The following is a 12,694-nucleotide window of genomic DNA, read 5'->3' as shown; positions in this document are numbered from 1 at the left end:
TGGTTTCGATTGTGACGTGTCCTAATATTGTTTACTCCGGACGCTACTATTGGTTGGTTGCTAACTGTTTGTTTGTAACAAAGAACTATAGGAAGACATGCGCATACAATATATCGGCTTGATATAAGGGTGGCAATTTGCACGGTCTGACCAAAACTTTACTACCAACATTTTTATATAGTCACTGACATTTGTTTGAAATCGATTCGCAGAATACCATGGCAGCAGCAAACGATTTGAGTGCTGGGGACTGCGTTGACGCTAGGCGGGGCGATGGACAAGAGTGAGATTCTTTGTTATCTCAATGCATGTATTTTACGAAGTAGCCTAGCAAACCGTGGTAAAGTTGTTTTGAGTTGCGATATTCACCAGTCATTCGGACCACCACATGTTATTATACATTTTTGTAATGAAATCAGGACATTAGGCGACATTGTTACTTGATGATCGTGTTGCGGTCATGGAGTTTGATGCCTATATTTGGTCCATGCTAGACCACATACAGGAAATTGTTATTGTGTCACGCCTATAGTTGACACACGCACACACAGCCATATATATGACTAAAAATAGACGTTTTACAGTAGGAGATCTATTGTATCTCTTTTGAAAAAAGTATTATATTTTTATTCATAGATATTGCTTAAACAGTCAGAGAGAGAAGGCACAGGGTCAGCCACATGGCAACACTCCTGGGAGCATTTTGGGTTAAGGGCCTGCCTGGGAAACTTTTGAAATGTGTAACGGATGTGAAATGGCTAGYTAGTTAGCGGGTACGCGCTAGTAGCGTTTCAATCAGTTACGTCCCTTGCTCTGGATGGGTAACGACGCTTCGTGGGTGACTGTTGTCGATGTGTGCAGAGGGTCCCTGGTTCGCGCCCGTGTTGGGGCGAGGGGACGGTCTAAAGTTATACTGTTACATTGATGCTGTTGACCCGGATCACTGGTTGCTGCGGAAAAGGAGGAGGTTGAAAGGGGGGTGAGTGTAACGGATGTGAAATGGCTAGCTAGTTAGCGGGTACGCGCTAGTAGCGTTTCAATCAGTTACGTCACTTGCTCTGAAACCAATATGTAGGGTTTCCCCTTGCTCTGCAAGGGCCGCGGCCTTTGTGGAGCGATGGGYAACGACGCTTCGTGGGTGACTGTTGTCGATGTGTGCAGAGGGTCCCTGGTTCGCGCCCGAGGTCGGGGCGAAGGGACGGTCTAAAGTTATACTGTTACAAATGCATCCTTCCACCCTTTCTTAAAGTAATCACTGATCTGATGATTCTACAGGTGAAAAGTAAGGGTACCACCTCACAGCTTCCACACAATCCACATGTCTGATCAGTGATTACTTTGAGGGAAGGATGCTCAAAAGTATTTCAACGGTTCGCGTGTATACTTACTCAAAACCCAGTCTGAGATCTGACTTACAGAGTATCAGCTTGGCGTATTGCTGTAATCTAACTAGTGGTCCTGTGTGGCTCAGTTGGTAAGAGCTACCAATGACAAAGTCGTAAGTTCAATTCTCAGAGGGAAAACATGCACACACGAAAATGTAAGTGACTTTGGATGAAAGCGTCTGCTAAGTGGCATCTATTTGTTTCCTAGGTCAGAGGGCCCCTGTGGTGGCTCTGGGTCTATGCAGGTGGATGCCAAGCCTCAGTCCCATAGCTTCAGGTACAGCCTCCGCTACCCCAGCATTGGCCAGTGTATCATCATTAACAACAAGAACTTTGACAGAAGAACAGGTATTGTGTTTGTTCATTTGTAGACTCCGGGTCTAGGCTATGTCTAATACTTGTTTTTTGTTTGCATAAAGCTTGTTGTTCAGCTTCTTCCCAGTGGGTGAAACTAGTTGAAATTACATCATTATAACCTGATTATGTAAAATGGTTGTAATGACATTACCTCACCCAGCTTTGTCTGCTGGGTTACTACTGTAAGAATATGTGTAAAGGCAGTGATGTAAAGTACTTAAGTAAAAATACTTTAAAGTACTATTTAAGTCTTTTTTTTGCGTTATCTGTACTTTACTATTCAGATTTTATACAGCTTTTACTTCACTACATTCCTAAAGAAAAGAATGTACTTTTTACTCCATACATTTTCCCCGATACCCAAAAGTATGTTACATTTTGAATGCTTAGCAGAACAAGAAAATGGTCCAATTCACACACTTATCTGACCTGGAGGACTCACTAAACACACATGCTTGTTTTGTAAATTATGTGTGAGTGTTGGAGTGTGTCTCTGGCTAGCCAAATAAAATAAAAATGGTTCTGTCTGGTTTGCTTAATATAAGGAATTTGCAATTATTTATGTTTTTACCTTTTGATACTTARGTATATATATTTTTGTACCCCTTTTTCATGGTATACAATTGGTAGTTTACAGTATTGTCCCATTGCTGCAACTCCCATACAGACTCAGGAGAGGCGAAGGTCAAGAGCCATGCATCCTCCGAAACCCAGCCAAGCCGCACTGCTTCTTGACACAATGCCCGCTTAACCCGGAAGCCAGCCACACCAATGTGTTGGAGGAAACACCATACACCTGGCGACTGTGTCAGTGTGCCTGGCCTGCCACAGGAGCTTGTGCGCGATGGGACAAGAACATCCCCGCCGGCCATGCCCTCCCCTTACCCGGACTACGCTGGGCCAATTGTGCGCCGCCCCATGGGTCTCCCGGTCGCGGCCGGCTGCAACAGAGCCTGGACTCGAACCAGGATCTCTAGTGGCACAGCTAGCACTGCGAATCAGTGCCTTAGACCACTTGGGAGGCACCTATATTTTTGTAATTACATTTACTTTTGATACTTAATTATATTTAAAACCCAAAACTTTTAGACTTACTCAAGTAGTATTTTACTGGGTGACTCACTTTTACTTGAGTCATTTTAAGTTATCTTTACTTTTACTCAAGTATGACAATCGGGTACTTTTTCCACTACTGTGTAAAGGCTGTATGTACATAATGATGACACGCATTACATATCCAGAAAGCAAATTGAATTAGTCTAATAACTTTACTTTGTTTTTAAAGGTATGAATGTACGCAATGGCACAGATGTGGATGCAGGCAACGTGATGAAGGTGTTTGGGAAACTGGGTTATAAGGTGAAGGTTTACAATGACCAGACAGTGGACCAGATCAAGCATGTTTTAACCACAGGTAAGCATGTTTGAAAGTCAGCACCACCACGGAGATGGGTTTGTCTTCGTATAATGATCTATTCATGATAGAATCCAAGATGGCGTAGCAGTCGGACGTGTCTTTGTCTTGTCTTGTCCCGTGTAAATAGTCTTCGTATTTTTCGTATACATTTCGTATATATTTTAATTTCACTTTCCATCTAGGAACTGAATATACATTCCTACATTCCGCCTCACCCAATGTGGTACGGACCTGCTATTTTTTTTTATACTTTAGAACCGTAACCCCAATCAGAAGCTAGCCAGATAACTAGCTAGTAGTCAGTTAGCCACTGCTGCGGTCTTCGCCCTTAACTCGGACACAGCCAGCTTCAATACCGGGCCAATACCTGCCAGTCTGCAAGCGCGATATCAACCCAGAGCATATAGGACTGCTTTTTCTCTACCACATCACCGGATTCCTGACGCAAGCTCTGGACAATTACAGGGCCGTATCCATGCGACAGCTAGCTACTGAAACCGAGTGGCTACTAACTGGCTACTAACACCTTGTCCCGAAGCAAGCACCAGTTAGCCTTGAGCTAGCCTCGAGCTAGGCCCAGCGCGAAAGAGGGTCTACCAGCGAATTCTTGGGCTACAATACCTCTTTTGCCAATTGGACTGGACCTTTTTTTTGCCGACACAGAGCCCTGCATACCATCACAACTGGTCTAAATCAGCTACAAGCTAATTTAGCCATTTTTTTTGCCGCTGCTAGTAGCTTTTACCTTCTGCACAGACACCAGCCCTGTTATTAGCCTGGATATTACTCACCAATTTACCAGCATCGGACTGCTCTCTCGACAACAACGCCGGATTCCTGCCGTATCCCTGAGCCACTACTTCTGATCCTCACAGCTAGCTTGCAGCTAGCGCCACTGCCACGAAGCTAGCACCAGTTAGCAAACACATTCTACAATTCACAACCTCTCTTTCCCATCCGCCTCGGCTTGGATTCTCTGTCGACACGACCACGTCTGAGCAGACCCCTCCGTCTGAGCAGACCACCCCCGGGCTACTAACTTTAAACGCCGCGTGCTAGCTTAGTGGAGGCCTCCCTGCTCCATCTAGGCTGCCCCCTGGACACTATGATCACTTGGTACATAGCTGATGCATGCTTGACTGTCCATTAATTCAGCGTACTCCATTCTGTTATTTGTGTTTTATCTGTCGGCTCTGTGTTTAACTCAGGATCTGTGTGTAGTTAATCCGACCCTCTCTGCCTAGTCGTCGCCATTTTTACCTGTTGTTGCTGTGTTAGACTAGCACCCTGTTATTGCTGCTGTTATCTTACCTGTTGTTTTAGCTAGCTCTCCAATCAAGACCTGCAATCACTTTATGCCTTATTGTATGTCTCTCTCAAATATCAATATGCCTTGCATACTGTTGTTCAGGCTAGTTATCATTATCATTGTTTTGGTTTGCAATGGACCCTGTAGTTCCACTCTCCGTACCTCTGATACCTCCTTTGTCCCACCCCCCACACATGCGGTGACCTCACCCATTGAGACAGCATGCTGCCAGAGATACAACTCTCTTATCATCACCCAGTGCCTGGGCTTGTCTCTTACCCGCGCCCACCATACCCCTGTCTGCACATTATGCCAGAATCTATTCTACCACGCCCATAAATCTGCTCCTTTATTCTTTGTCCCCAACGCTCTAGGCGACCAGTTTTGATAGCCTTTAGCCGCACCCTCATCCTACTACTCCTCTGTTCCTCGGGTGATGTGGAGGTAAACCCAGCGCCCTGCATGTCCCCAGTCACCCTCATTTGTTGACTTCTGTGATCGAAAAAGCCTTGGCCTATGCATGTACACATCAGAAGCCTCCTCCCTAAGTTTGCCTTACTCACCGCTTTAGCACACTCTGCCAATCCTGATGTCCTTGCCGTGTCCGAATCCTGGCTTAGGAAGGCCAAAACTTGAGATTTCCATACCCAACTAATAACTTTCCGTCAAGATAGAACTGCCAAAGGGGGAGGAGTTGCAATCTACTGCAGAGATAGCCTGCAAAGTTCTGTCATACTTTCCAGGTCTATGCCCAAACAGTTCGAACTTCTAATTTTAAAAAATTAATCTCTCCAGAAATAAGTCTCTCACTGTTGCCGCCGCTGCTACCAGACCCCCCTCAGCTCCCAGCTGTGCCCTGGACATCCATCTATCGGATCTATTGCGCTCCCATTAGCTTCAGAGTTGTTCTGTTAGGTGACCTAAACTGGGATATGCTTAACACCCCGGCAGTCCTACACATCCAAGCTTGATGCCCTCAATCTCACACAAATCATCAAGGAACCCACCAGGTACAACCCTAATCCGTAAACATGGGCACCCTAATAGACATTATCCTGACCAACTGCCCTCCAAAATACACCTCTGCTGTCTTCAATCAAGATACCAGCGATCACTGCCTCATTGCCTGTATCCGCCACGGTCCGCGGTCAAACGACCACCCCTCATACTGTCAAACGCTCCTAAAACACTTCTGCGAGCAGGCCTTTCTAATCGACCTGGCCCGGGTACCCTGGAAGGATATTGACCTCATCCGTCAGTTGAGGATGCCTGGTCATTCTTTAAATGTTACTTCCTCACCATTAGACAAGCATGCTCCGTTAAAAAAATGCAGAAACCAAGAACAGATATAGCCCTTGGTTCACTCCAGACCTGACTGCCCTCGACCAGACACAAAAAACATCCTGTGGCGAACTGCAATAGCATCGAGAGCCCCCGCGATATGCAACTGTTCAGGGAAGTCAGGAACCAATACACGACAGTCAGTCAGGAAAGCAAAGGCCAGCTTTTTCAAGCAGAATTCGCATCCTGTAGCTCTAACTCCAAAAGTTTGGGATACTGTAAAGTCCATGGAGAACAAGAGCACCTCTCCCAGCTGCCCCCTGCACTGAGGCTAGGTAACACGGTCACCACGATAAATCCGTGATAATCGAAGACTTCAACAAGCATTTCTCAATGGCTGGCCATGCCTCCTGGGACTCCAACCTTGGCCAACAGCCCCGCCCCCCCTCGCTGCTACTCCGCCAGCCTCCCAGCTTCTCCTTTACCAAATCCAGATAGCAGAATGTTCTGAAGAGGCTGGAAACCTGGACCCATACAAATCAGCTGGCCTTGACAATCTGGACCCCCTATTTCTGAAACTGTCCGCCGCCATTGTCGCACCCCCTATTACACAGCTATTACAGCCTGTTCACCTCTCCTTCGTATCATCTGAGATCCCCAAGGATTGGAAAGCTGCCGCGGTCATCCCCCTCTTCAAAGGGGGAGACACCCTGGACCCAAACTGTTACAGACCTAATCATCCTGCCCTGCCTATCTAAGGTCTTCGAAAGCCAAGTCAACAAACAGATCACTGACCATCTCGAATCCCACCGTACTTCTTCCCGCTGTGCAATCCGGTTTCCGAGCCGGTCACGGTGCACCTCAGCCACGCTCAAGGTACTAAACGATATCATAACCCGCATCGATAAAAGACATTACTGTGCAGCCGTCTTCATCGACCTGGCCAAGGCTTTCGACTCTGTCAATCACCATATTCTTATCGGCAGACTCAGTAGCCTCGGTTTTTCTAATGATGCCTTGCCTGGTTCACCAACTACTTTGCAGACAGAGTTCAGTGTTGCAAATCGGAGGGCATGTTGTCCGGTCCTCTGGCAGTCTTATGGGGGTACCACAGGGTTCAATTCTCGGGCCGACTCTTTTCTCTGTATACATCAATGATGTTGCTCTTGCTGCGGGCGATTCCCTGATCCACCTCTACGCAGACGACACCATTCTATATACTTCCGCCCTTCCTTGGACACTGTGCTATCTAACCTCCAAACGAGCTTCAATGCCATACAAAACTCCTTCCGTGCCCCAACTGCTCTTAAACGCTAGTAAAACCAAATGCATGCTTTTCAACCGTTCGCTGCCTGCACCGCACGCCCGACTAGCAGCATCACCACCTGGAGGTTCCGACCTAGAATATGTGGCATCTATAAGTACTAGGTGTCTGGCTAGACTGCAAACTCTCTTCCAGACTCATATCAAACATCTCCAATCAAAATCAAATCAAGAATCGGCTTTCTATTCCGCAACAAAGCTCCTTCACTCACGCCGCCAAACTTACCCTAGTAAAACTGACTATCCTACACGATCCCTCGACTTCGGCGATGTCATCTACAAAAGCTTCACACTCTATCAGCAAACTGGATGCAGTTTATCACAGTGCCATTCGTTTTGATTACTAAGCACCTTATACGCCACCCACTGCGACCTGTATGCCCTAGTCGGCTGGCCCTCGCTACATGTTCGTCGTCAGACCACTGGCTCCAGGTCATCTACAAGGCTATGCTAGGATAAAGTGCCGCCTTATCTCAGTTCACTGGTCACGATGGCTACACCCACCCGCAGCACGCGCTCCAGCAGGTGTATCTCACTGATCATCTACCCTAAAGCTAAAACCTCATTTGGACGCCTTTCCTTCCAGTTCTCTGCTGCCTGCGACTGGAACGAATTGCAAAAATCTCTGAAGTTGGAGACTTTTATCTCCCTCAACAACTTTAAAATCTGCTATCCGAGCAGCTAACCGATCGCTGCAGCTGTACATAGTCCATCTGTAAACTACCCACCCAATTTACCTACCTCACCCCCATACTGCTTTTATTTATTTACTTTTCTGCTCTTTTGCACACCAGTATCTCTTCTTGCACATGATACTGATGATTTATCACTCCAGTGTTAATCTGCTAAATTGTATTATTCGATTTATTGCCTACCTCATGCCTTTTGCAACACTTGTATATAGATTCTCTTTTTTTTTCTACCCATGTTATTGACTTGTTTATTGTTTACTCCATTGTAATCTCTGTGTTGTCTGTTCACACTGCTATGCTTTATCTTGGCCAGGTCGCAGTTGCAAATGAGAACTTGTTCTCCTAGCCTACCTGGTTAAATAAAGGTGAAATAAAAAATAAAAAATACAACAGAAGACATTCAGTAAATGACGTTTTAAAAGCAGCCCATTCACAATAAAACAGTGAAAGTACTGGTCTCCTGTACTTAAACTGAGAATCAACAATACGCCGTTTCCACGAGCAACGGGGTTAAGCAAAGACATTGCAGGTGAACACCATGCAAAACGATCCGCTCTCAGTGCTCGCACATGTGCACTGTCGCGCTTCATTCACCTCACCTGCAACGTGATAGCTGTGTGAAAACATAGGTGAAGAATTAGCGTCTCGTTTCTCACTTCTTGTTGTTCTGGAAATTGTCCCAATATTGCTCTTGTCTACCCTTTTTTAAAGGGGCAATCGTAGTTGAAACAATAACAAAACGCCCTCCCCACAAATGTTTCGGTAAAAAGTTGAGAGATGTGGCTGAAGAAATGTAACCATTCCAAAACTCATAGCACAACGTCATGGATGCCAGGACTGATCATCCATGATTCAACATTTATAGTTTTAACCATGTTTTAAAATGCTGTACAGTGTCTTTACATTAACTTTGTTTACAAACATTGAAGTAATCAAGCTTATATTTTGGGTTCTGATGGAGTATGACAGTTTCTCAGCTCATGAGGAATTTATGTTATGTTCTTCAAGAATCAATGGGTACATCATAATCAATCATTTATAAGTAAAAAAATGTATGTAGCATCAGCAGATTGCTCCTTTAAAGAGCCTTTTTATATTCTGTGAAGGACCAATCTAAAACTTGATGTTGTTTCCAGCCCCAAGGAGGACCACAGTTGCTCCGCTTCGTTCGTGTGTGTTGCCTGCTGAGTCACGGGGATGATGGCTGTTCTTCGGACGGATGCCCTCATGCACTCAAGAGCCTCACCAGCCTGTTCCGGGGCGACCGCTGCAACTCGCTGGTGGGCAAGCCCAAACTTCTCTCATCCAGGTACTGTGGCCATCACGTGTGTTCCTAGATCAGACTTTTAAACTACTCAGGAGCAGATTTACAAAGCCATTGCACCTGTTTTATTATTTTTTTTCTAGATGGAATTAAGGTGAAACCAAAACACTAGAACAACAATATGAAGTTAAGGTTAAAAGAAGGTATAAGATAGAGGCTAATTTAATCCCCTACTGACAAAACAGGTTAGTCTCGTCCACAGTCAAATCAAATAAAAATGTTTTGTCACATGCGCTGAATACAACAGGTGTAGACCTTACAGTGAAATGCTTACTTCACATCCCTTAACCACACTGCGTTATGAAAAAAATACTTAGAAATAAAAGTAACAAATAATTAAAAAGCAGCAGTAAAATAAGAATAAGCTATATACAGGGGGTACCGGTTAGTCGAGGTATTTTAGGTAATATGTACATGTAGGTAGTTATTAAAGTGACTATGCATAGATAATAGACAGAGTAGTCAGCAGCATAAAATGGGGGGTGGGGGGGGGCAATGCAAATAGTCTGGGTAGCCATTTTATTCGATGTTCAGGAGTCTTATGGCTTGGGGCTAGAAGCTGTTTAGAAGCCTCTTGGACCTAGACTTGGCACTCTGGTACCGCTTGCCGTGTGGTAGCAGAGAGAACAGTCTATGGCTAGGGTGGCTGGAGTCTTTGAACATTTTTAGGGCCTTCCTCTGACACCGCCTGGTATAGAGGTCCTGGATGGCAGGAAGAGGTGAGGGATTGTTCAAAAGGTAGCCTTTGTGTTCGTGTGTGACTGTGACTGATCCATGTCTCCTGTTCCCCCTTGTGTGTGACAAGCAGGCTTGCAGAGGTACTGATCTGGACAGGGGCATCGAGGCAGACAGCAGTTCAGATGGGAGTTCGACCAGGATCCCTGTGGAAGCAGACTTCCTCTATGCCTACTCCACAGCTCCAGGTCCAAGACATGTTCCAAAGCCACACACACACACATAGAAGCACTCTCCAGTCAAGTTTCCTTGAGGTGTGCACAGATCTATAAGTAATTGGATCTGTGAATGCAAGGCTACCACCCTCTTACTTTACCAATCCATCCAATTTAGATCTGTTATTATCTGAGCATGGATGCATTTTCTGAATTATTCAAACCAGGCCCTTGACTCTTATGTGCTCTCACATGTCTTCCCACAGGCTACTACTCATGGAGGAACACTCAGACTGGCTCCTGGTTTATTCAATCTCTGTGTGAGATGATTGGCAAGTACAGCAAAGAGCTGGAGGTCCAACACATCCTGACCCGGGTCAACCACAAGGTGGCGACAGAGTTTGAGTCTGCGTCAAACTCTCCCGGCTTCGATGCCAAGAAGCAGATCCCCTGCATTGTATCAATGCTGACCAAAGAGATGTACTTTACACCCTGAAAGGAGAAAGGTGTGAAGAAGCTCCTCATTTGCCTGGTCCCAGATTGGTTTTAGCTGTCTCGCCAACTCCTATGGTCACTGTTATAGGAGTTGGCAAGAGAGGAAAAACAGACCTGGTACCAGCATCTGAGTGAGGGCAATAGATGTGTGTTTGTTTTGGTTGTGGATTGTATTAGCTGAATTTTTAACACCACTGCTCAATCGCTCAAGTTGGACTTGGTTTAAACTTGTAGGCTTAAGTRTCACATTTTATGTTGGAGGTTGAAACCTCTGTCATGCTTTCAGCCTGATGTCATGCACAGAGAAGTTGACTCTTCTTCAGGGTAGAGGTCAGTTCACGTTTCAATTCCATCAACTGAGTAAGTGTGAAATCCTAATTGTAAATGTTAAATTTAAATAACTTCCTAAATGCACTGATTGATTTGAAAGTTGAATTGACCCCAACCCTGTTTCTTACTGAATGATCCCTTGTGTGTAACGTTTTGGGAGTAGATTGCAGGGGTAGTGTGTAGTAATCAAATCATGGATGTGCAACTCATCTACAAGCACCAGCATTTCTCCCTCATTTTACTCATACTGTTTTCTTTAAACATTTTCTTTGATTATTTTTACAATGTCTAGAACCACACATTTTGTTGGATACTTGAATGAGTAGTCAAAGTGCATTTCTGAAGGGATTATGTTGCATTTGTCTTTTGTGTGGGTTTAAATTGTTGATATTTTTTTAATTGCAGGATATTGTGTAGGTCCGTTTTATAGTTATTCTGTGAAAAAAACAATCCTGTTAAATGAATTCTGCAGAAATAAGGCTTGCTCTCCCTTCTGCCTTCTTTCATGAAATCAGTGTCTCTTTCAGTCCGCTCCAAAGTGGGTCAATTGAAAGCTCTTCCTGACCTGAACATGACCAAATGCTTATTCTGTTTATAGGTTAGAAACATTTGCTCCTGTCCTGGTGTAACAAATGTGTGGTATGTTGATAGGATGTGTATGCTGATAGTAGACAGGATGTGTCCTCTAACTTGGCAGAGACATTTTGTCTATATATTTAAGGCCCAGTTGTAGAAGCTTAAAGGTGCACTCCAGTAGTGATGTGCGGGTCGGCTGTTTGTTCACCCACCCGCAATTGCTAATAACCCATCTGCAACCACCCAACTATATGTGATAAAGTGAAAATGCAATAAGATTTTCAGCGCAAAATGTACACATGACATCAGTTTGACAGGAATTAAAGCTGTGAAAATAACCTAACATGTTTCTGATAAGATTTCAGTTCAGCTGCAAGAACTGCTTAATTCTGCAGGAGTTATATTTATATTATAAATAGTCATAATGGTGCCAGAAGAGATGGTTCTTAACCAATTGTGCTATTTTGTATGTGTTTTTTCGCGTTATTCGCAACTTATTTTGTACATAATGTTTCTGCCACCGTCTATTATGACCGAAACGAGCTTCTAGATATCAGAGCAGTGATAATTCACCTCAAACTGGACAACACATCTGCCACACTGATCCTCACCCCTGAGGGGCCCCAGTGTTGTGTGCTTAGTCCCCTCCTGTACTCCCTGTTCACTCATGACTGCACGGCCAGGCACAACTCCAACACCATTACATATGCAGATGACACAACGGTGGTAGGCCTGATCACCAACAACGATGAGACCGCCCACAAGGAGGACGTCAGAGACCTGGAAGTGTCTCCCTCAACGTGAGAGCTTCAAGTTCCTTGGTGTCCACATCACTAACAAAATATTATGATCCAAACACACCAAGACAGTTGTGATGAGGGCACGACRATGAAAAGGTTTGGCATGGGTAATCAGATCCTCAAAAAGTTCTACAGCTGCACCATCGAGAGCATCCTGACTGGTTGCGTGGTATGGCAACTGCTCGGCTTTTGACCGCAAGACGCTACAGAGGGTAGTGGGTACAGCCCAGTACATCATTGGGGYCAAGCTTCCTGCCATACAGGACCCCTGTACCAGACGGTGTCAGAGGAAGGCCCTAAATATTGCCACCCTAGTCATAGACTGTTCTCTCTGCTGCCACACGGTAAGCGGTGCCGGAGCGCCAAGTCTAGTTCCAAAAGGCTCCTGATCAGCTTCTACACCCAAGCCATAAGACTGCTGAACAGCTAATCAAATGGCTACCCGGACTATTTGCATTGACCCCCCCACCCCCCCTTTTTTTACACTGATTAGGCACATTGTTACAGAGAACAAT

General features: G+C 45.1%; 1 protein-coding gene across 1 annotated transcript; it reads left to right on the top strand.

Annotated features, from left to right (window-relative positions):
* Positions 1-12: 12 nt before the first annotated feature.
* Positions 13-11,722, top strand: casp3a (caspase 3, apoptosis-related cysteine peptidase a). The gene is given in 7 exon segments (XM_070446304.1): positions 13-283; positions 1,594-1,733; positions 3,028-3,164; positions 8,908-8,943; positions 8,946-9,066; positions 9,889-10,011; positions 10,245-11,722. Coding segments are annotated over 7 exon segments (852 nt in total). The 5' UTR covers positions 13-218; the 3' UTR covers positions 10,475-11,722.
* The last annotated feature ends 972 nt before the right edge of the window (positions 11,723-12,694 follow it).

Source organism: Salvelinus sp. IW2-2015, linkage group LG13 (genome assembly GCF_002910315.2).
Source record: "Salvelinus sp. IW2-2015 linkage group LG13, ASM291031v2, whole genome shotgun sequence".
Classification (NCBI taxonomy): domain Eukaryota; kingdom Metazoa; phylum Chordata; class Actinopteri; order Salmoniformes; family Salmonidae; genus Salvelinus; species Salvelinus sp. IW2-2015.
The sequence above is the reverse complement of the archived record's forward strand: the minus strand, read 5'-3'. Positions and strand labels throughout refer to the sequence as shown.